The 24089-nt window shown below is 40.5% G+C and overlaps 1 protein-coding gene and 1 pseudogene across 2 annotated transcripts in view; both read left to right on the forward strand.

Annotated features, from left to right (window-relative positions):
* Gspt1 (G1 to S phase transition 1) overlaps positions 1–18711 on the forward strand; it is a 44427-nt gene extending 25716 nt beyond the window's left edge. For both annotated transcript variants that reach the window (XM_004652266.3, XM_004652265.3), the window contains exons 7-15: positions 3547–3727; positions 4495–4649; positions 5019–5159; positions 6501–6594; positions 8002–8082; positions 9200–9373; positions 10377–10466; positions 10695–10863; positions 14117–18711. In XM_004652266.3, the coding sequence (XP_004652323.2) occupies positions 3547–3727; positions 4495–4649; positions 5019–5159; positions 6501–6594; positions 8002–8082; positions 9200–9373; positions 10377–10466; positions 10695–10863; positions 14117–14169 (1138 nt within the window). In that variant the 3' untranslated portion in view covers positions 14170–18711. The remainder of the gene's footprint in view (positions 1–3546; positions 3728–4494; positions 4650–5018; positions 5160–6500; positions 6595–8001; positions 8083–9199; positions 9374–10376; positions 10467–10694; positions 10864–14116) is intronic.
* Positions 1288–2374, forward strand: LOC105943621 (annotated as a pseudogene).
* Positions 18712–24089: the final 5378 nt, after the last annotated feature.

Consider the following 24089-nt stretch of genomic DNA (forward strand, 5'->3'; position numbering starts at 1 on the left):
AGAAGTCTGGGGGGATGGATCAGTGGCAGAATGTTTACCTATTATATATGAGAACCCAAGTTCAATTTCTAGTACTACAGGAGAAGAAAAGTCTTACCTTAATGATCACTGCAGCTTGTGTTTGTTTGGGGCATGCTCTCACCCTAGGCCAGGCTGGCTTCCAATTCCTGACAAGTCTCATATTTCAGCCTCCCAAGTGTTAACATTATAAAGGTGAGCCACCATGGTCATTTTTCTTTTAAAGATGGTATTTATTTATTTGTTTTGTTGTTTGAGGTAGGACCTTGTGCTAGCCCAGGCTGACCTGGAATTTGTCTCGGGGTAGTCTGGAACTCACAGCAATCTTCTTACATTTGCCTCCTAAGTGCTAGGATTAAAGGCATGCACCACCATGCCCAGGCTAACCTAGAATTCACTATGTGGTCTCAGGGCGGCCTCAAACTCACAGCAATCCTTCTACTTCTGCCTCCAAGGGCTGTGATTAAAGGTGTATGCCACCACACCTGACTTAAAAATCTTTGTGAAAATTAGAATTAAACACGATGTCTATTATTCACCTGAATCATAAAGAGCATGGGTGAAATTTTAAAAAAAGAATTAAACATTGTATTACTATAATTCAACTATATATGTGTGTGTATGTTATATATAATCTCCAAGCTAAGTAGTCTTAATACTAATGACAATATCACTGAGTAGAGGAATGAGTTCATCATGTCACCTTTTAATGATAGTAAAAATTAAGAATAGTAAGGTAAGGTGCAGCAAAGAGGATAGCCTATAAGTTCTAGTGCTGGGATTAAAGGTGTGTGCCACCACGCCTGGCTTTTCTTTCTTGCTGTTAAAGAGGAAAATCCTAGTCAGTGTTATACTTCAAGAACACAGGAGGTTGAGGTAGGAGGATCACCATGAGTTTGAGGCTACAGAATAAGTTCCAGATCAGCCTGGGCTAGAGTGAGATCCTGCCTCAGGGGTTTGGGAAATCACATGCTGAGCTGGGCATAGCTTGGACAGTAGAATGATTGCCTTGCAAGCACAAAAACCTTAAAATCCATGTGTCGGGCTGGAGAGATGGTTTAGCAGCTAAGGCACTTGTAAAGCTTAAGGACCAAGGTTTGATTGTGCGTTACCCATGTAATCCATATTGCCAAACTGGTCCATGTGTCTGGAGTTCCTTTGCAATGGCTAGAGGCCCTGGCACACCCATTCTCTCTCTATCGCCCCCCCCCAATAAATAAGTAAATAAAATATCTTTTAAAAAATAATTCACCTGTAGCCTGGGTCATCATGGCGGCCTTCAGAACCCGTGCGTTGCTGTGGAGGCTGCTGTCGGGCTGTCGGCACTCACAGCGGCTCCGTATCCGAGCTGGAGCGCAGCCCCAGCCGCCGCTCTGCTGCAGACGCTGCCTGGGCCTCGGCTCCCAGGCGGAGTCTAGTACTGCAGAGATGAAGAGACCGACATTTATGGATGAAGAAGTCCAAAGCATCCTCGTCAAGATGACAGGCCTGGACCTGCAGAAGACTTTTACGCCAGCTGTACAGAAACTGAAGCCACCAACCTACAAGCTGATGAACCAGGCACAGCTGGAAGAGGCTACCAGACAGGCAGTTGAGGCCGCTAAAGTACGATTAAAAATGCCACCGGTTCTGGAAGAGCGAACACCCATAGATGATGTGCTAGCTGAAGATAAGATTTTGGAAGGAACAGAAACGAACAAATATGTTTTTACTGATAAATCATGTACCAAACCGGGAACGTTTTGTTGTCAGAGAACCAAATGGCACACTTCGTAAAGCCTCTTGGGAAGAACGTGATCGGGTGATACAAATATATTTTCCAAAGAAAGGTCGTAGGGTTTTGACAACTGTAATTTTCAAGGAAGAAAACCTTAAGACCATGTATAGCAAGGATCGACATGTTGACATCCTCAATCTTTGTGTTGCCCAGTTTGAGCCAGATTCTGCTGATTATATCAAGCTTCATCACCAGACCTATGAAGATATAGACAGACATGGGAAGTACGACCTCTTACGCTCAACAAGACACTTTGGTGGAATGACTTGGTATATTGTAAATAAGAAAAAGATTGGCTTGCTTGTTGACCAGATTCAGAGAGATTTGATCGATGATGCTACCAGCTTGGTCCAGCTGTATCACATGCTCCATCTCGACAGCCAGTCAGCTTCCTGAAATCATTAAAAACATTTCATTAAAAAAAAAAATCACATGTAAAAGAAGCTGGGCATGGTGGCACTTGTTAATCCCAGAGTCGGGGAACCAGTGACAGGCAAATCTCTTGACACTTACTGGCCAGCTATCTTTACTGCTTCTGCTTTTTGGGGAGCGAGGAAGGTGAGGTAAGGTCTCACTTTAGTATAGGGTGACCTGGAATTTACTATATATTCTCAGGGTGGCCTCGAACTCATGGCAGTCCTCCTATCCCTGTCTTCCAAGCACTGGGATTAAAGGCATGTAACACCAACATGCCTGGCTTGGCTTCTGTGAGTTTGTTTGTTTGTTTTGTTTTTTCCTTTTTGGTTTTTCAAACTAGGGTCTCAGTCTAACCCAGGCTGACCTGGAATTCACTGTGTATTCTCAAGGTGGCTTCAAACTTATGGCGATCCTCCTACTTCTGCCTCCTGAGTGCTGGGGTTAGAGGCATGCGCCACCATGGGCTTCTGTTTTTAAAACAGGGTCTACCTCTGTAACCCAGGCTGGCCTAGAACTTACAGGTTATCCTCTTTGCCACACCTTACCCTAGTATTCTTAATTTTTACAATCATTAAACTTCACACCATGTAACTAGAAAGGTGAAATGATGAGCTCATTCCTGTACTTAGTGATACTGGCCTTAGTGCTAAGGCCACTCTTTTCTTGCCGGGGATGGGGAGACAGGCTTATTGTGGAGCCCATGCCGGCCTCATACTAAGACCCTTCTGATTCAGCCCCACCACTGTTGTCATTACAGGTGTGTACCACCATGCCCAACACTCCATGGCTTGTATTACCAGTTTATTTTCATGACAATGTTTGCTTATAGACTACTTAGCTTGGAGATACATATATATGCTTCGTTTGAATCACAATAATACATATTTAATTCTTTTGTTAAATTAAATTTTCACTCATGCTCTTTATGACTCAGGTGAATAGTAGGCGTGGTGGCGCACACCTTTAATCACAGCCCTAGGAGGCAGAGGTAGGAGGAGCACTGTGAGTTCAAGACCACCCTGAGACTACAAAGTGAATTCCCGGTCAGCCTGGATTAGAGTGAAACCCTACCTTGGGAAAAAAAACTATTTATTAGCGGAAGAGAAAAAGAGGCACATAGAGAGAATGGGCATACCAGGGCCTCTAGCCACTGCAAATGAACTCCAGACATGTGCTGCCTTGTGCGTCTGGCTTACATGGGTACTGGGGAATTTAACCTGGGTTCTTAGGCTTTGCAGGCAAATGCCGTAATAGAGAATCTCTCCAGTCCTAATTCTACTTTTCATAGTAGAACACCTTTAGATATAATCTTATGTTCTCAAAAATTCTTCCAGGTACTTGTCATGGGCCTTAGATACCAATCAGGAAGAACGGGACAAGGGTAAAACAGTAGAAGTGGGTCGTGCCTATTTTGAAACAGAGAAGAAGCATTTCACAATTCTAGACGCCCCTGGCCACAAGAGTTTCGTCCCAAATATGATTGGTGGTGCCTCTCAAGCTGACTTGGCTGTGCTGGTAAGAAGGATAGTTCTACTCCCGTGTGTGTACTTATGAGCAACTGAATGTCTCATGTCTTCAACCCTACCTAGGGCTGAAGTTTGAGTTCATGTTCTTGAGTATTACGGGACAAGTGCTGTGCCATGAGCTTCACATGGCCCTTACTTAGCTTACTGTGCCTAATGTTTAAGTTTTGATTTCTCTTCTAAATGTCAAAGATTAGGTTGCAGTGAAGTAAAACGATGTACACAGGCATAAGTCAAGAAATCTCAAGAAATCTCAAGTATACATTTTCTTTCTCAGTGCCATTACATGTGTCAGAACTTAGTGTTTATTAAATGCTAGACACACTAAGAACGAGCAATACATCACCTGTTTCTTCTTTTTCCTATTCATCCTTGCTTTATAGCCCAGGCTAGCCTTGAGCTCACAATCCTCCTCCTCAGTGTGTTCTACCATGCCTAGCTTATTTTTATTACTAATGTGGTGCTGGCAATTAAACTGAAGGCTTTGTATATGCTAAACACATGTGTGATCTACATACAAGTATGCAAGATTTGGGGAGATTGAGGGAATAGAAGTAGGTTTGGGGGGTATGGAGGTACCTGGCTATTTGACTGTGCCTGCAGCTAAGATATCATTTGATTTGACATTCTAAAGCAGCATGTCTGTTTAATCCATTTAGTTATGTTTTCTTGAAAAATCTGTATAACTAAAAAGATGTTTTACTGCCAAAAGGATATGCCTGAATCTGTAAGAATAAATCAGTTAATTTCTTGAAATAGGTAATCTCAGCCAGAAAAGGAGAGTTTGAAACTGGATTTGAAAAAGGAGGACAAACAAGAGAACATGCAATGTTGGCAAAGACGGCAGGTGTAAAGCACTTAATTGTGCTTATTAATAAGATGGATGACCCAACAGTAAATTGGAGTAATGAGAGGTGAGTCCAGATGCCTTACTGTTGTTTTATAGTCATCTCAGTGAAATAGGGATGGGTTTTTGTTTGTTTGTTTATTCTTATTTATTTATTTGAGAGTAACAGACACAGAGAAGAAGAGGCAGATAGAGAAAATGGGTGTACCAGGGCCTCCAGCCACTGCAGACGAACTCCAGACACTTGTGTCCCCTTGTGCATTTGGCTAATGTGGGTCCTGGGAAATTGAGCCTTGAACCGGGGTCCTTAGGCTTAACCACTAAGCTTTCTCCCTAGCCCTAGTGACGGTTTTATATGCATTTTTCCTTCAAGTTTTTCTAAGCCTTAATCTGTTTATAGAGTTCATTTGGGGACATTATTTATAAATATTCACAGATATGAAGAATGTAAGGAGAAACTAGTGCCATTTTTGAAAAAAGTTGGCTTCAATCCCAAAAAGGATATTCATTTCATGCCCTGCTCGGGACTAACTGGAGCAAACCTCAAAGAACAATCAGATTTTTGTCCTTGGTACATGTGAGTAACCTTTGATTCCTTTTTAAAAAATATATATATTAAACTCAGGTTGGCAAGCTTTACAAGCAAGTACCCAGTCATATTTTATTTATGGGGCGGTAGATAGAATGGGTTCGCCAGCCAGTGTAAACAAATTCCAGACTTAGGCACCACCTTGTGCATCTTGCTTTTTATGTGGTGGGTACTGGGAAATTGAACCTGGGTCCTTTGGCTTCATAAGTAAGAGCCTTAGCTACTGAATCATCTCTCCAGCCCAGACTCCCTTCTTTTGACAAATAGTCTCTTTTCTATTTTGACATCTCATTCTTTCATTGATCCTCTTTTATCATTTATCATGGTGTCTTACACTTATAATTCCAACAGTCAGGGAGGCTAAGATGGAAGATTGCCTAGAGGTTGAGGCTGGCCTGGGCTAGAGTGAGACCCTGCCTCCAAAAGCCAAAAATTAAAAGACACACACACAAAAAAAAAAAGAAAGAAAGAAAAAGAAAAGATTTAACCTTTTATTTTTAGATATATTTTATTTTGAGTTTATTATTATATAACAAAATTGAAATTGAAGTCTTTGTCTGAGTTCATTTGCTTTCACATGTGGATTCAGGCAACATTTGCTGAAAATATTCTTTCTTTATTGAGTGGATTGTCAGTTTTGGGAAATTAAATGGCCATAAATATGGATAATTATTTCTCAGTTCTCTCATGCCCATCCATTTGTCTAAGGCAATAGTCTTGATTATTGTAGCTCTAATGTTTCAAATCAGGACTAAAAAATTTCTTTTCTAAATTGCTTTGGCACCAGACAGTTGTTTTACCATCCAGGTGAATGGAAAATGTAATAGAATCTTACCTATTTTTTGTAAGAGTTGATAAAAATTAAATTTCAGAGTTCAGAAAAATTGGGTAATTAGGGGCCTGGGGAGATGTCTCAAATGCTTGTAGCATGAGCAGGGGGAATCTGATCAGCCCCCAGAACTCAGGTAAGAGCCAGGGATGGTTGGGCCTGTAATCCCAACACTGAGACAGGGGATTCCTGGAACTGGTGTGCTAATCTAGTTGTTTTAGGTCTGGTGAGAGACCCTGTCTTAAAACTAAGGTAGAGGGCAATTGAAGAAGCTCACCTGCTGTCAACCTGTAGCCTCCACACACATGCATAAATCTATACCCACAGGCATACATACACTCCACACATATGCCAAAAAAAATTATGTAGTAGAATTGAATATGGTGTTACATGCCTGTGATCCCAGCAATTAGAAGGCTGAGTAGGAGGATTGTGACTTTGAATTTAAATTTTTGACAATTAATACTGAATTTCTTAAATGGTTATTGTTGCATTCTCAGTGGTTTACCATTTATTCCATATCTGGATAATTTGCCAAACTTCAATAGATCAGCTGATGGACCAATCAGGCTGCCAATTGTCGATAAGTACAAGGTACCCAAAATATTAATACTGTTTGGTTTTTGTGGGGAATGAAATAATTGTTTTATGTTTGTTACCTGTTATGAATCAACTAGTAATAACACGTTTCTTTTTATTTATTTGAAACAAAAAGAGACAGACAGAATAGAGTATTATCAGGGTCTTGGGCTATTGTAAAACCAACTCCAGATGTATATGCCACTTCTTGCATCTGGCGTTACATGAGTACTGGGGACTCAAACCCAGGCCTCCAGGCTTTGTAGGCAAGCCCTTCACTGTTGAGCCATCTAAGCCACTGCAAACAAACTCCAGATGTATGCACCACCTGCACATCTGGATTACATGGATACTGGGGAATTTCAAACCTGGGCCTTTAGGCTTCGCAGGCACGTACCTTAACTAACTGCTAAGCCATCTCTCTGGCTTTATATTTTGTATTTGCAAGCAGAGATAGAGAGAGAGCAGAGTACCTGGACCTCTCGATGCATATGCCACTTTGTGCATCTGGCTTTTTATATGTGTACTGGGAATTGAACTCATGTCATCAGGCTTTGCAAGCAAGCACCTTATTCTGAGTCATCTTTCCTACCCCAGATGTTTCTTTAAGTGTACTTAATTTTTTTTTTGGGGGGGGGGAGGGTGTTTCTTGTGGTTTTTTTGGAGGTTAGGATCTCACTTTGTAGTTCCAGGCCGGAACTCACAGAGATCCTTCTACCTCTGCCTCCCAAGTGCTGGGACAAAAGGCAGGTGCCACCATGCCTGGCTGACTGTTTAACTATAGTTTTAACTTGATTTATATGTACACTTTTTCCTTCTCTCCCAGTATTGGGACTTGAACATGCAACTGGGACCTGGTGCATGCTAGGCAGCCATTCTATTAATGGGCTGTATTAGTAGCTCAATAGCTTGATTTAAAGTTTCATAGTAACTGGGCCTGGTGGCACATCTTTAATCCCATCACTTGGAAAGCAGAGGTAGGATTGCTGTGAGTTCAAGGCTAGCCCTGGGCTAGTGAGTCCCTACTGCAATAAAACAAAAATAAAAAATCAAAACTTGAGTTTCACAGTAACGGTTTGTGTAATGTTTACTCCTCAACTATTTTGTCCTTTCATTAGCTTCTTTCTAAATAAAGTTCATAACAAAGTATCATTTTTCTGAATTTATTGCCTGAGGAAAGGGGCTTAGAGATCAAAACTTTAATGCATAAAACTGCCATATTATATACTAAGTGTTACTTTTCAATCTTAGACATACTTGTGCTTATGCCTATGACTTAATTTATGAGCATTTATAGCCTCTAGTCCAATGAGTTAAGCCAAAGTTTTTCTTAATGTTAGTTTTTCTTAATGTGGAGTTTCACTTTGGGTATAGAGCAGCAATACAAATCTGAAACTTAACTTTTTTGTTATATTTGAATAGGATATGGGCACTGTGGTCCTGGGAAAGCTGGAATCTGGATCGATTTGTAAAGGGCAGCAGCTTGTAATGATGCCAAACAAGGTAAGAATTTACTAATGCTCTTTGTTTTTCCTCTTGAAAATATTAGTCTGAACTTTTCAAAAGTTCAGGGATTTCCATTCATAATTTTTTTTTAATTTATTTGGAAGCAGAGAGAGAATGGACATACCAGGGCCTCTACCCACTGCAAACAAACTCCAGATGCATGTGCCACTTTGTGCATCTGGCTTTATTTACATGGGTAGTGGGGAATTACCTGGATCCTTAGGCTTTGCAGGCAAGTGCTTAACTGCTGAGTCTCTTTTATCTGCAAGCAGAGAACATGGGCTCTTAAGAGACTTCTAGGTACTGCAAACTCCATTGCATGCACCTGTGCTTCCTCCAGCTTTACCTGAATTCTGGGGAATCAAACCAGGGTTGTTAGGCTGTGTAGGCAAGTGCCTTAGCCACTAAGCCATCTCTCCAGTCTCCATACTTCTCCCCCCAAAAATATTTTCTTTATTTGAAAGAGAGAGAGAGAACGAGGCAGAGAGAGAGAGGGAATGGGCATGTCATGGCCTCTAGCCACTGCAAATGAACTCCAGATACATGTACCACCTTGTCCAACTGATTTACATGGGTACTGGGGAATTGAAACTTGAGACATTTGAGGCCACCCTGAGACTACATAGTGAATTCCAGGTCAGCCTGGACTAGAGTGAAACCCTACCTCAAAAAAACAGAAAAAAAAAAAAAAAAAACATGGCTTTTAGGACCTGGGGAAGATACATCAGTTGGTAAAATGCTTGCTTTGCAAGCATGAGAACCTCCGTATGATCCCCAGAACCCATGTAACATGCAGGGCATGGTGGCATACACCTATAGCCCCATCACTGGGGAGGGAAGACAGGAGATTCCTATGGTTTGTTGGCCAGATAATCTAGCAGTTGGTGAACCTAGAGGCCAGAAACTCTGCCTCGGAGAGGGTGGACAGCTTTCTTAAAGATTAACACTTGACATTGTCTTCTGACCTACATATGCATGTGCACTCATGAATAAACACAGAAAAAAGAAAATCCATGGTTTTACAGTCACAGTTATTGTGGCCAGTCAGCAGTTAGTTGTGATTTTAGCTCCTTAGTAAATGAGCATTAAGGTATTTTATATCCTGTCAATGTAGCACAACGTGGAAGTTCTTGGAATACTTTCTGATGATGTAGAAACAGATTCTGTAGCTCCGGGTGAAAACCTCAAAATCAGACTAAAAGGAATTGAAGAGGAGGAGATTCTTCCAGGATTCATACTTTGTGACCTTAATAATCTGTGTCATTCTGGACGCACATTTGATGCCCAGGTAAGTATGAAACATGTTACTGTAGTTCTCTTCAAGAAGCTAGAATTTCAGTGCCTGCTTACTTGCGATATGCTGCTTAACCAGTTTAGGCATTAAAATACTACAACCATGAAGTGTCCTCTCACACATACGGTTTCACAGTGGAGCAAGAAATTATTTAATGAGGGAATTTCTTTTTTTTTTTTTTTTTTTTTTTTTTTTTTTTTTTTTTTGTAAATCTCTTTTCTTTATTTTTTGGTTTTTTGAGGCAGAGTCTCACTCTAGCCCAGGCTGACCTAGAATTGCCTGTGTAGTCTTAGGGTGACTTCAAACTCATGGCCATTCTTCTATCTTTGCTTCCTGTGCTGGGATTAAAGGCATGTACCACCATGCCTGGCTTTAAGTTTCTTTCATTTTTTCCAATCTTGGGTGTGTGCATGATGTGTGAGCTTGGGCATGTATTTGCTCTAGGGCATGTGTAGAAGTCAGAGGACAACCTCAGATGTCAGTCCTTGTCTTCCACCTTGAGACAAGGTCTCTTGTTTTATAAATAAATAAATATGTTTTTGTTGTTTCCGAGGTAGTGTCTCACTCGAGCTCAGGCTGACCTGGAATTCACTATGTAGTCTCAGGGTGGCCTCGAACTCATGGCAATCCTCCTACCTCTATCTCCCAAGTGCTGGGATTAAAGGCATGCATCACCATGCCTGGCTAAGGTCTCTTGTTTATTGCTACATAGCTTGTGGGTAGTTCTTCTGAGAACCCATTAATTCCATGAGGAACATACTGGAAAGGCTTCTCAGAAGAAAGTATGCCTATTGTATACTATATAAATTGACCGGGCACATGTTTAAATTTATGCTTTGAGGTCAGCTAACTTGACCCAGCCTATGAACAAAATAAGGTACGTCTCAAACAAGTTAATGTTCCTGCTGTAATGGTCAGTTCCATTACTTACATGCTGTCTTCTAACACTTGAGTTCTTTCTTACCTTGGGTTAAATCTGAGAACTTTTTCTTGACAGATAGTTATTATAGAGCACAAATCCATCATCTGCCCAGGGTATAATGCGGTGCTGCATATTCATACCTGCATTGAGGAAGTCGAGATCACAGTGAGTTTGAGTTTTTTGTTGTTTTTGCTGTTTTGTTTTGTTTATGCTTTCTTCTTTTGAGATAGTGTCATACTATTAGGCTGACTTGGAATTCATGAACCTCCTGCCTCAGCCTCAGCCTTCCAAGTACTTGGATTATAGCCACACCCATGTTACAAAAGTAACTTGAATTTGACACTTTTATTTTTATTTTATTTTTTAATCTTCTGATCCTTTTTTCTTGAATAGGCCTTAATCTGCTTGGTAGACAAAAAATCAGGAGAAAAAAGTAAGACTCGACCCCGTTTTGTGAAACAAGATCAAGTATGCATTGCTCGTTTAAGAACAGCAGGAACCATCTGTCTTGAGACCTTTAAAGACTTTCCTCAGATGGGTCGTTTCACCTTGAGAGATGAGGGTAAGAGCTTTGAAATTGATGTGTCTGGCCTGGGTAACCTTTATTATCTGAGTACTATCCGTATTACAGCAAAGAAAATACAGATTGAAAATGTGTTAAAGAGCAAACAATTGACTATAGAGCTAGGTGTAGTGGTGCACACCTTTAATGCCAGCATTTAGGAGGCAGAAGTAGGATTGCCATGAGTTTGAGGCCACCAAGATTACATAGTAAATTCCAGGTCAGTCTGGGCTAGAGCGAGACCCCAACCAAAAGAGAGGGGGGAGAAAAGAATTGATTGTAGACTAAACAGTAATACTCTGAAGACTCTTACCTTTGCTATTTTGTCATTAGTAAGTTTAGACAGTTAGCCTCTTGGGCAGTCACATTACTTCATTATTTTAACTACTTAATTCATGTCCTCAGAGGTACCCTATGCAAAAGAACTATAATCTCTCACGGCCATGAAATTCTTTGGTATAAAAGTACCTGGACTGGGGAGATGGGTTAGTGGTGAGGGCACTTGCCTGAAAGCCAAAGGACCCAGGTTTGATACCCCAGGACGCACAAAAGCCATATGAACAGGTGGCAGATAACATCCGGAGTTTGCAGTGGCTGGAGACCCTGGCATACAGACACACACACACACTCTCTCTCGTTCTCTCATAAGTAAAAAATAAAAGAGCAGAGCTGGGCGTGGTGGCACACGCCTTTAATCCCATTTGGGAGGCATAGGTAGAAGGATTGCTGAGTGTTTGAGGCCACTCTGAGATTACATAGTGAATTCCAGGGCAGCCTGAGCTAGAGTGAGACCCTGCCTCGGAAAAAAATAGAGAAATAAATACAAATAAATAAAACTTAAAAAAAAATTAAAAAGCAAAGTGAGTGATAGGGAACATTTATATTTGTGAATGCATGTTTCTAACTTACCTAAGTTTGGTCTTTCATTATCTGTCACTTTCAAATAAACATAAAACAAAAAAAAATGAAGAAAAAAAAAAACAAAAAGAATAACCTTGAACTTCTTGTACTCCTGAGTGCTGCTTTGTGTATCCTAGGCAAGCACTCTACCAACTGAGTCACATCCCTTAATTGTTTGTTTGTTTGTTTTAATATTATTTGAGAGAGAATGGGCACAGGTGGGTACTTTGGCTTTGCATGCAAGCACCTTAACCACTAAGCAATCTCTCCTGCTCTTGTCTGGATTTAAAAAATATATATTTTATTACTTATTTATTTGCAAGGAGAGAGAATGTGCACACCAGGGACTCTAGCCACTACAAACAAATTCTAGATACAAGCACCACTTTGTGTGTCTGTCTTATGTGGATACTGGAGAATTGAACCTGTGCCTTTAACCACTAAGTCATCTTTCCAGCCCTGGATTTTTTTTTAATTAGTTTTCTATTCAGCAAATACAGACAGTTTGGTACCATTATTAGGCTTATCCGTGACCTACCCCCTCCCCAATGGCCCCTCCTTGTTGATGCATATGGGTCGTGCATTGTGGAGTTAGCCCACAGTTATTGGTATGATAAATGTCTCTTCATATCATGATCCAACATGTGGCTCTGACATACTTTCCGTCCCCTCTTCCGCAAAATTTCCCTGAGCTATGTTGGGTTCATTTTTGGTCTGCTTCAGTGATGAGGTGTTGGGGGCCTCTGAGGCTCTGGCTCTCTGATTTGGTAGGAGATGATTTTTCTCTGTGTTGGTCTCCTTCCCCCTTGTGCTGGTATCTGGTTCATCAGGAAAACAGCACCTTTGCTTGTCTTGCCAATTTTCCTTAGTTTCAATCAGGGCCTTTTTGAGGTATGATGTGGTCAGCCCTGGGTTTTTTAAGTTTATTTTCAAGGAGAGAGAGACAACTCCAGATGCATGCACCACCTTGGGCATCTTGCTTAACATGGGTACTAGAGAATTAAACTCAGGTCATCAGGCTCCACAGGCAAAAATGCCTTCATCACTAAGCCATCTTTCCAGCCCTAATTTTTTTTTTTTTCCCCCCCGAGGTAGGATCTTATCTAGCTCAGGCTGACTGGGAATTCACTCTGTATTCTCAGGGTAGCCTTGAACTCATGGCAATCCTCCTACCTCTGCCTCCTGAATGCTGGGATTAAAGGTGTGTACCAACCATGCTCAGCTTTCCTAAAAATACTTTTATTTACTTACTTGCAAGCAAAGAATAAGAATGAGGAAGAGGGATGGTGTGTGAGAGAGAGAATGGGTATGCCAGGGCTTCTTGCCACAGCAAACTAACTCTAGTTGTATGTGCCACTTTGTGTATCTGGCTTTGCAAGGGTAGGTGGGAATCAAAATTGGGCCAGCAGGCATTGTTGCCTTTAACTGCAGAGCCATCCATCTCCCCAGCCTATTGTGAGTTTTTGAGACGGGATCTCACACAATACCCCAGGAAGGCCTGAAACTCATGTAGCCTGGCCTCCAGCTTACTGAACTGTTCCTGGTGCTTTCTATCCCTGAGTGCTAGGGTTATATTGTGAGCTCCTGTATAAAGTTCTATGGTTCAGCTGAAATAGAGACTTAACTAATACCATTTAGGTAAATTTATTAAACCACTTTGAAAAAGTGTTTTATATCATAGATAATGATACAGTTCCTGAACTCTAGGAAACAGTGTAAAAATACTATTCACAGGGCTAGAGAGATGACTCAGCATCTAAGGCACTTGTCTGCAAAGCCTAATGACCCAGGTTTGATTCCCCAGTATCCATGTAAAGTTGGGCACATGTGTCCGGAGTTAGTTTGTAGCAGTTAGCTGTCCTGGTGCACCCTTTCTTTCTGTCTTTGAAAATACTTTTTTAAAAAATATTTTTAAAATAGTATTCATTTATCTTACAGATTTGTTCACAGTGAAGGTGGTTGTTGGATTATTAGCATAACAAAAGTTTTGATAATGCTGTTTGAGGCAACTCTTGCTATATAGCCCAGTTAGCTGTGAACTCAACATCCTCCTGCCTCAGCCTCCTAAATACTAGAAATTATAAGCATTTGCCCCCATCCCCAGCTCATAATGATTATTTTAGATAATGATTGTGCCTAACAAAATCAGATGGAAGAAATTAATGAAGCAGGGATTTCCATCCTCCGAATTAATTTTTTTCTGAAAAGTAATTTGGTGTTGAGGTTATTGCCCAAGCATAATAATGCATTAATGAGTTGTTTTTGCATAGTAAAATTATTAATACACTTTACTGCCTTACATGGAATTACTCTTAGCTACTCGAGTGTTTTATTTTCAAAATTTCATTTCTAGGTAAGACCATTGCAATTGGAAAAGTCCTGAAACTGGTTCCAGAGAAAGACTAAGCATTTTCTTGATGACCCTGCACAATACTGTGAGGAAAATTGACTGCAAAAGCCTACTTCACACCGCCTTCTCTTATTTTCTGCCCATTGATAAATCTCTCCCCATATTTTGCAAAGAAAATTCACAGCAAAAGTCCACATTATGTCAGCTTTCTCATATTGAGAGCTCTGCTATGCCACTGTTGAATTTTTCCCCCCTTTCAAACTTTGCTTCCTTGGACAGATTTGGCAATAGCTTTGTAAGTGATGTGGACATAATTGCCTACAATAATGAAAACCTACAGAAATTTTTTTTTGTATTTTTCATTTTCCCCTTAGGCATAATTAGTCTTTTTTCCCCAGGCAGATCATTCTGAGTGTGCGAGTGTGTGTGCACATGTTAAAAAGACAACTACCATGTTAATAAAATATTCAACTTGAAACCCTTTTCGGTATTTGAATTGCTTTTGAATACTGTTTTTTATCCGGATGTAACATTGTTGCATTAGCTTTTTAACTGCCAAGTAATTGAATACATTTTATTACTTGGATTTTTCTAAACTCTCCCTACCCACTCACTTTAAATGAGGCATTTACAAACACCATTCAAGTTTGTATTAAAGAAAGAAAGAGTTTGATCCTTCTTTTGGTGGTTAACGCATACATGCAGTTAAATACCTTTATGTGACTGTGGCACTGCTTTACTAAGTAGGTCTATTGGGTATGTCCTGCCGATTTATATCTAAATATGATTTCTGAAACAGTAAGTTGTCTTGAAATGAAAACAGCATACTGTTGTTTTTATAAATAAAGCATAATAAAAATTTACCCCTGCCTACAGAAAATTCCAGCAATGGAATTCACAAAAGCATGTTGAGGCTGGCAAAAAAAAAAAAAAAAAAAAAAAGCCTTTTAGTATTTATTAAGAGCTGCATGTGTTAGTATGAAAACCATATCAATTATGAGTGCCAGTTTTACAAGTTACTCAGTTTATTGTTTGTATCAGTAACTTGAAAGGTTGGAAGACCCTTGCTGGTTAAAGCTAATTCTCAGTCCAGCGGCTAAAACGAAAATATTTAAAATCATCCAACACCGCACAAACTGAAGTAATAGTGATGAATCAAGCACAGTACAGTACAAGTTTTATTGTAATTATTTGAAATAGTTTACTTAGATACAAAGCTGGAATTTGCTAACCATGATTTGGATGAATCGCAGTGCAACACTGTGTTGGTGGTTTTTAAATTAAAAGTTGACTTTCTGCTATAGCTATCATGATTTTGAAATTTTTCATGAGAATAAATGGGAAATGGGATAGACAGTTTCTAGGTTTGTCAGAAGCCTCTTTCATGTTGAGTGAGTGTTGCCATTTATCAGACATGGCCTCTTACATTGTGATTGATCTCTAAATAAGATACTTTGTATGTTTAATTACATGTCCCTTCCCTTGCTCCCCTGAAAAGAAAACCCTAGCCTACTGTATTTCCAGTCACAAAACAAAACTTGACTGTTTTCTTAACTATGAAATTCTGTTCAAGAGAAGAATGAGTCAATACGTTATGGACAGGCAAAGTTACTGCCGTTCAGCTTCTTAGACTACACTTATGGCTGTCAACTTGCATGGAACTTGAATTTTGTTATTTCTGCTAATTTCTGGGCTTTTATTTTTCTGTGAAATTTGGGAGCTTTAATTAGAACAAAATAGTTCTTTTTATACTTCCATGTTAAGGAGATATACTAGCAAGTGTTTGAGTCTTAATGAATAATCTCTAAAACTTTTGAGCCACTGAAATTATTTCCAAAGATAGACTTTCTTTTGAAATCGAACACATTTTTAAACCCATTTCTGTTTGGTATTAAAATACACTGTTAAAATACTATGTGCATGTTGCCAAGACTCTTTAGTAAAATGACTTGGAAAACAACTGTGAAGGGTTTACCTCTACAAAATAAGAATAGTAAAAATACAAAGGTCATTTAAAAATTCATTGGAATCTTAACACATCTTCAAGATGTATCAACACCATGTGTTTCAGGGGCTTTGAAACTCTTCAGAGTATCTCCATGTAGAGTTGACACATTTAAACTATAGAGTATATATGGGTTTGTCATTTGAATAAAGAGATTAAATGTCTGAAATAATTTTGCAGTGTATGCAGACATTGAAGTTTTAAAGAGCAATACAGATTTCTATGCTGTCACACTGTCCTCTGCAAGTGCAAACATCATATGGTTCACAATGCAAAATAGGGTAATTGCCTACACATTCAGGACATTAAAAAGCTCTATAGGTGTTAGAATTATGGTTGTATTTGTATCATTTTACATCGATGGTTTTTTTACATAACTATCATAGTAGGTTACTTAATTAAATCTTAAGTTTTCAGACTGGATTTTAGAGATTTCATTTAAAAACAATTGCCATCTTAAATCCTATTTCTTACTGTGGAAGAAGGGAAAATATAACATTTTTTGTTTATATTTTACAAGAAGAACTTATCCAGTGAAAAATCTATGTAAAATCAAATCACAAAAGTTGGACTCAGTGTCTGTTGCCAGAAAATTAACTGGTAAATATTAAAGTGTTCTTTTGAATGATTAACCTATTTTCACTCCTTGTTTTCAATTCAAAATCTTGAAATTGAATGTAAAAACTTTGTAAAGCTAAAGTGCAGATTATTCACTGTAAGAGGTAATTCATACTTGTCTGCTAGTTATGAAAACAATACAAACTGCTTTTTCAATGTGGGACTTTGAAAGTTATTTGAACAATTACTGGCCTCCTCTCAGTTGAAGTTCTGCAAATATTTTGGCACATATTTGCAACCTGATGGAGTTTTGCCATTTAAGAAAAAGCTGAACCTTTGGTCAAAAACTGCTCCCATGAACTTCTTAAAAAAAAAAAAAAAAGCCAGCTGAACTCCTTTGGCTCTTCAGGAACACTAGTAATTACTCCGTGATCTTGAATGATTGTTACACATGACAGCACTCTAGCACATTTCCTCATTGGCATGGACTTGCTCACGGACTGCTGCTTCGTGGATGACAGCTTTGTTGCTTTGGGTAGATTCAGGTAGTTAAGGGACAAATCTGCAGTATTTATTATAGTTCTTATATCAGGCAACCTTCGACCTTTAAACCATTTGTGAAAATTCTGGTTATAGCACTATAGGTCTGACTGTAGAATGATCAAATGTTATATTCAGTGTTGGCCTACTATTAGAATAAACTGTGCAATTAATCCTCTCACAGACATATATGTAAGGTAGATAGCAGTCAACTGGATTTGGGAGATGATTATCTCCAATATTGCATTTATTTCCTCAAGCTAACTTTTTGGCGATTCTAACAGATACCATCTAGTTACTTATTACCTTATTTCTTTCTTTGGAGAGCTTGCCATGGCAGCAGCTTGTTAAAAAATGTAATTACATATGCACAACTCAAAAGACTTTAGTAGGTTTAAATTTAGCAGTTGATTGTATTAGATTTCATGGTAAGTGCAATAGGAAGTGTTCTTATTTTCCAGTAGTAATTCAGTCAATTGCATTTGAACCAATTTATTGCCAGGATTCAGATAGGGTAGATTTGATACTTGATGGTTGGGGGTCTAGGATATCTTCAATTTCCAGTATCCTAGAACTTATTGAGTCTTCCCTTCAATAAACATACTTACCACATACCTCTAATCCTATGCTTCCTTGAAACAGTAATATGCTAGCTGAGTTGTTTACTAAGGATTATCACAAGGGCCTGGAGGAGGTGAAGTAGAGATTTAAACCTTTTTTTTCCCTATGGTGTAAGGGAAAAGCAGATAGGCACTAGGTCTGATTAGGCAGAAAATGACAGGATTTTTTAAGCATCCCCAAAATGGCAATTGCTTTTTTTTTTTCTGCCTTGTCACACATGCCACTGTGCCCTTTAAATTTTAACATGGAAACCTCAGGTTTGTGGACAGCACAGGTGAATGGCATATTGTGCTTCCTGAGGCTCCCCTCTGCCAGGCACATTAGTTTTGTGCTTCAGATGTCAGCCCAAGTCCTTGCTACCTCCTTTCCTGCTGCCCCAGGAAGAGTGTGCTGCAGCCGGAGCTCTGGCTCCTCAGGTGATGGCCTCCATTTCTTCCACATGCGTTAGGTGAAACTGAGCTCTGAGCCTGCAAGGTCTGCATTTTAGGGACTCATATTGGGCTCTCCAAGATGTATACTTCGTAACTAGTTTCTTCTGTTTGTTGTAAAGGAAATATGGATCTCTCAGGCCAGGATTTAGTAACTGGTTTTTACTAGACAACTGGTTAATACGTAGATCTCTCTCTTTTTTTTTTAAAGGATTGATGGGAACTGATTAGGATTGCTGGGTTTTTTGAACCCATTTCTAAAGCATGTGAGAGTATTCTCAGTAGGAAAAAGACCCTTTTCTTATGATTTGTAGCTACCTACTGTGCCTGACGTGGTGCCTGTGTGAGGATTAAGCCCTTAGTCTGCTCTTGCAATTATTCAAATGACTGAAGTCTAAAATGTTTGCTTTTGTATTAACAATAAAAGTTGTCATCTTCCCTTTTGACATACTTGTCTGTGTGTTTATAATCACTGTGTTGTACCATTCTATGTCCTGTACAATATTTTTGTATTATTGAAAATTTCTATTAGATTTGTTGGACCTAAGAAGCTGTATGTCAGGACTTCACAACAATGTTTTCTTGGTGTACACGGCTTGTGTATGGTGTATATGACAAGCATAGAACAGCAGCAAACACTGCCCCCAAGGGTGACAGGAAATGCTTGATAAATAATCATATCACGGTACGTGGTTTGTGGGAACAGTAGAGCTGGGAAAAACATCAATGATCATTCTGTGCAAACTAAGAACCTCGTAAGTCAGGATTTTTAATAAAGATCAAGAAACCAAATGACACTTGCCCTTCTTTATTGTCCAAGGGCAAGAAACAGTTAATGGTGAGCAGAGATGTTTGCACAATGGTTTACTGAATTATAGCAATATGTTCCTTTGTATATTCTTGTTTCTGTTCTTGGTGGGTGGGGGATGTTTTTTGAGACCACTTTGACTGTAGACCAGGCTGGCTTCCAGCCTGTGGCGATTCCTGCCATTGCCTCGGCCTCACGAGTGCTGGGACTCAGGTATGCGCTGCCACACCCTAGTCTCTCATTTCCTGCAATAACGCTCCCGTTTTAGCTATCCTTAGGTTTGAAAGGTAATGAGCCTCTGTCTAGTAGTAGTATACCAGTCTAAATCAAAAGTTGTGATCAAGCTTGTGATAAAGCAGGGACTCAAAAGTGCTAAATAAACAATGTGACATTTCCCAGTACTTGCTTGACTACATTTTTCTATTCTTGAGTGACTAAGCTTGGCTTCTCACACTATGCATCAGTGTACCTTGATGTTCCCTGTTACTCATTTCCTTAACCATTGTCTTTAGGCACCTCATAGAGGTGCTTGCTTCAGTGGGCACAATGGAGAGTTTTGTAATTAGGGGCACTTGAAGCAGGCTGTTTTCTTCCAAGGTAGGGTTTCACTCTGGTCCACACTGACCTGGAATTCACTATGTAGTCCCAGGCTGGCCCCAAACTCACCATCCTCCTACCTCTGCCTTCTGAGTGTTGGGATTAAAGGTGTGTACCACCACACCCAGCAATCCTCCAATGTTTCTTAGGCAGAAAAATAGCATCAGTACATTGGCTGTTGTTGCTTTGTGGCGACAGGTTCTGTGTACAGAACAAATGGTGGCCCAAACTAAATTGTAAAGTTTTCAAAAGGACCTACAGAAAAATGTTTAACATCTTTATTCATTAGAAAAATAGTTTTCACCAGGCATGGTGGTGCACACCTTTAATCCCAGCACTTGGGAGGCAGAGGTAGGAGGATCACTGTGAGTTCTTCGCCACCCTGAGAATACAGAGGGAATTCCAAGTCAGACTGGGTTACAGTGAAACCCCTACCTCCAAAAGAAAAATAGTTTTCATTTGTCTACAGATTGTTTATGGATGGCCTTTATGGCGCTTCTAAACTTAGGAAGAATTTGAAATGTTACACTCTTATTTCTTCTAGTCTGTAGACTGCATGTTAACTTTGAAGGTGAAATTTTTCTGTGTCTGATGTCATTGTGCACTTATTTACATGAATTGTTCTGTTTTCTACTAGAAACGAGTACTTGTAAGTGCGGGTACACATCCCATGGTAAGTGTGCAGGGCAGGGGACAATTTCCGGGTGTTAGTTCTTGCATTCCATCTCATTTGAGGTAGGTACCTGGCGTTTCCAGCTGCGTCCCCCAAGCTACCTGGTTCGCTGAGATGGAAATTTTTTTGTAGGGAAGCACCTTAACCACTAAGCCATCTCTCCGGCCCCCATCCCTCCTCTATCTATTTGCAAAGGGAATGAGAATGGGCGTGCCAGCACCTCCGGCTGATGCCTATTGTGGTTATCTTCTCGTTGAAAGGAGAAAAGCATTTATTATTGTTTTATCATCTTGAGTGCAAGCTCCATGGTGGCAGGGAAAAGAAAACATGACCAGAGGCAGGACATCACCTCTGCTGCACAGCAGGCTGCAAACAGCAGCAAAAGTGAGCTGGCACTGGCAAGCTAGAGGTCAGTAAACCTAGAGGTCCACCCCAAGCAACACACCTCCCCAGTTACCACCAGTTGACCCACTGTACAAAACATGAGTTGATGGGGTACATCTGGTGCAAACCATCACATGATCTGAATTACACAGTGTAAGAATGCCTAGCCTAGCGAAGGTGACCATATTAATTTCTAAGCTGGGACAATTTTCAAGGATGAATACTAAAACAGAATATACCTAGTGGATGCAACTAGGGCTCATGGAAATGTGACGGTTTTGTTGGACTTCCTGAGAAGGGAGCTGTAGCCATTCTGAGTGGCCACCTCAGAGCTAAGGTTTCAGGCATGTATGGCTGTGTCCAACTTACATGGATGCTAGGGATCAGAATTCAGGTCCTGCCGGGCGTGGTGGCGCACGCCTTTAATCCCAGCACTTGGGAGACAGAGGTAGGAGGATCGCCATGAGTTCGAGGTCAGCCTGAGACTCCATAGTGAATTCCAGGTCAGCCTGGGCTAGAGTGAGGCCCTACCTCGAAAAACCAAAAAAAAAGAATTCAGGTCCTCATGCTTGAGCAACAAGCATTACTACTAGCTGAACCGCCTCTCTAGTCCCAAATATGTCGTCATCGTGACAGTCATAACCCAATGATGGTAGTTGAGCATAATCAGGTTTGCATTTTAGAAAAATCATTCTAGGGGCTGGTGAGATGGTTCAGTGGTTTAAAGGACTTGCTTATTACCTGGGCTTGGTGGCGCACACCTTTAATCCCAGAACTCAGGAGGCAGAGGTAGTAGGATCGCCCTGAGTTCTAGGCCACCCTGAGACTTCATAGTGAATTCCAGTTCAGCCTTGGCTACAGTAAGACCCTACCTCAAAAGAAAAAAAGGCTCTTGCTTATAAATTCGGATCCATGTAACAGCTAGATACAGTGATACATGTGTCTGAAGTTTATTTGCAGTGGCAGGAGGCCGTAGGGCACCCACACAATATCAACTTTCTCTCCTCTCTCCCCTCCTTCTCTGAAAACAAAATGAAAATCACTCTTAAGTTAGGAATCATGGAGCATACTGATCCTAGCACTCAAGCCGAACCTGGTCACACACACCAGGATGCCAGCACATAGAAGGTGTAGACAGGAAATCAATAGCTCAAGGCTAGCCTTGGGTATATACTAAGTTTGAGGCCACTCTGAGTTACATGAGACCCGAATCAAAAAAAAAAAAAAAAAGACAGATGGAAGTCAGAACACACTATCATGCAAAATCAGAGGCAGGAAGGCAAGACAAGAAGCTGTTGCAATAATATAAGCCAAATAACGATAATGGCCAGTTCTGCAACTTGGCAGCGATTAAAAAGAACTGAGTGTGAAACAGTTAAAGCAACAAGCAAGACTATTACTATTTTCCATTTCTTTTTAATATTTTTTAGGTTTTATTTATTTGAGATGAGAGAGAGAATAGTCACATCATGGCCTCTAGCCACTGCAGACAAACTCCAGATGCATGTGCTACCACATGCATCTGGCATACATGGGACCTGGAGAATCAAACTTGGGTCCTTAGGCATTGCAAGCCAGCACCTTAACCACCAAGCTCTCTCTCCAGCCCTTAATATTTTTACTCATTTATCTGCAGGGATAGAGAAAAGAGAATGGATGTGCCAGGGCCTCTTGCCACTGCAAATGGACTCCAGAGGAATGCACCAGTTTGTGCATCTGGCTTTATGTGACTACAGTGGAATTGAACCCAGGTATATTAGGCTTTGCAAGCAAGTGCCTTAAGTGCTGAGCCATCTCTCCAGCCCCCCCCCCCGCTTTTTTTTTTTTTTTTTTTTTTTTTTACCAAGGTCACATCTCGCTGTAGCCCAGGCAGACCTGGAATTCACTATGTCATCTCAGGATGGCCTTGAACTTGTGACAATCCTCCTACCTCTGCCTCCCAAGTATTAAAGGTATGTGCCATCACACCTGGCTTGCTTGTTTCTTTTCTCTCTCCTTTTTTTTTCTCTTGAGAAAAGGTCTCGTGGAGCCTAAGCTGGTCTCAAACTCACCATGTAGCTGAGGCAAGCCTTGAACTCTTGATTCTTCTGCTTCCATCTCTGATGTGCTAGGATTATAAGTGAGTCATCACAGCAGCACCAAGACTATTAGTAACTATATTTGGGGATAAGGAGAGTGAGTTAAGGATAATTTCCATATTTGTCTTTTTGGTACCAAAAGAAAAGAAGAGGAACAGTTTGAATAGATGGAAATGAGTTCTTGGTGAGGATGGGGTATGAAAAAGACTAAATAAAGACATATGGACAGGTTTGAAGAAAGGACTATAAATCTCTTATCAAATCACATATCTATTGGTGAGCAGGTGGGAGACACCTTTAATCCCAGCACAGGTAGGGGGGCCTGAGTTTGAAGCCAGTCTGGGACTACAGAGTGAGTTCCAGGTCAGCCTGGGCTAGTGTGAGACCCTACCTTGAAAAAAAACCTACCTTTCCTTTTCCCTCACTACCCATTCAGAAACCTTGTAATTTTAGAGCTGGGCATGGTGGTGCACTTTGGGAGGCAGTGGTAGGAGGGTTGCTACAAGTTTGAGGCCATCCTGAGATGACTTAGTGAATTCCAGGCTAGAGAAGACCCTACCTCAGGGGCAGCGGGGGGGGGGGAGGGTAGAAAAGAAAAGGGGGGTAGAAAAGAAAAGCAAGGTCTTTATAAGACATTACCAGAACTTACTTTTTTTTTTCCAGGTAGGTTCTCACTCTGGTTCAGGCTAACCTGGAATTCTCTATGTAGTCTCAGGGTGGCTTAGAACTCACCACGTTCTTCCTACCTCTGCCTCCTGAGTGCTGTAATTAAAAGTGTGTGTCACCATGCCTGGCTTTAGTAGAACATTCTTAAATGGAAGAAAGATTTTTGGAAAACACTAAATAATGTAGCTGGGCTGGACATGGTGCCTCATATTTGTAATTCCTTTAAGAGGTAGAGGCAAGAGGATCACAGTGGATACTAGACTAGCCTGGGCTACTTATCAAGACCTGTCTCCAAAATAATTAATTAAAAACTAGTGTAAAAGCTGGAGAGATGGCTTAGCAGTTAAGATGCTTGCCTGCAAAACCTAAAAACTCATGTTTGAATCTCCAGGTCCCACCTAAGCCAGTGACACAAGTGTGCAGTGTCGCACAAGGGCACAAGGGGGGAGTCGTTTTCAGAGTCTGAAGGCCCTGGCATGCCCATTCTCTCTCAAATAAATAAACTACTGTAAGTGGGGCGCGGTGGCCCACACGTTTAACCCCAGCACTCAGCAGGCAGAGGATAGCCAGTCTACCTTGAGATTACTAGGTCAGTATGGGCTAGCCCTACCTCGAACC

The sequence above is a fragment of the Jaculus jaculus genome, chromosome 11 (genome assembly GCF_020740685.1).
Source record: "Jaculus jaculus isolate mJacJac1 chromosome 11, mJacJac1.mat.Y.cur, whole genome shotgun sequence".
Classification (NCBI taxonomy): domain Eukaryota; kingdom Metazoa; phylum Chordata; class Mammalia; order Rodentia; family Dipodidae; genus Jaculus; species Jaculus jaculus.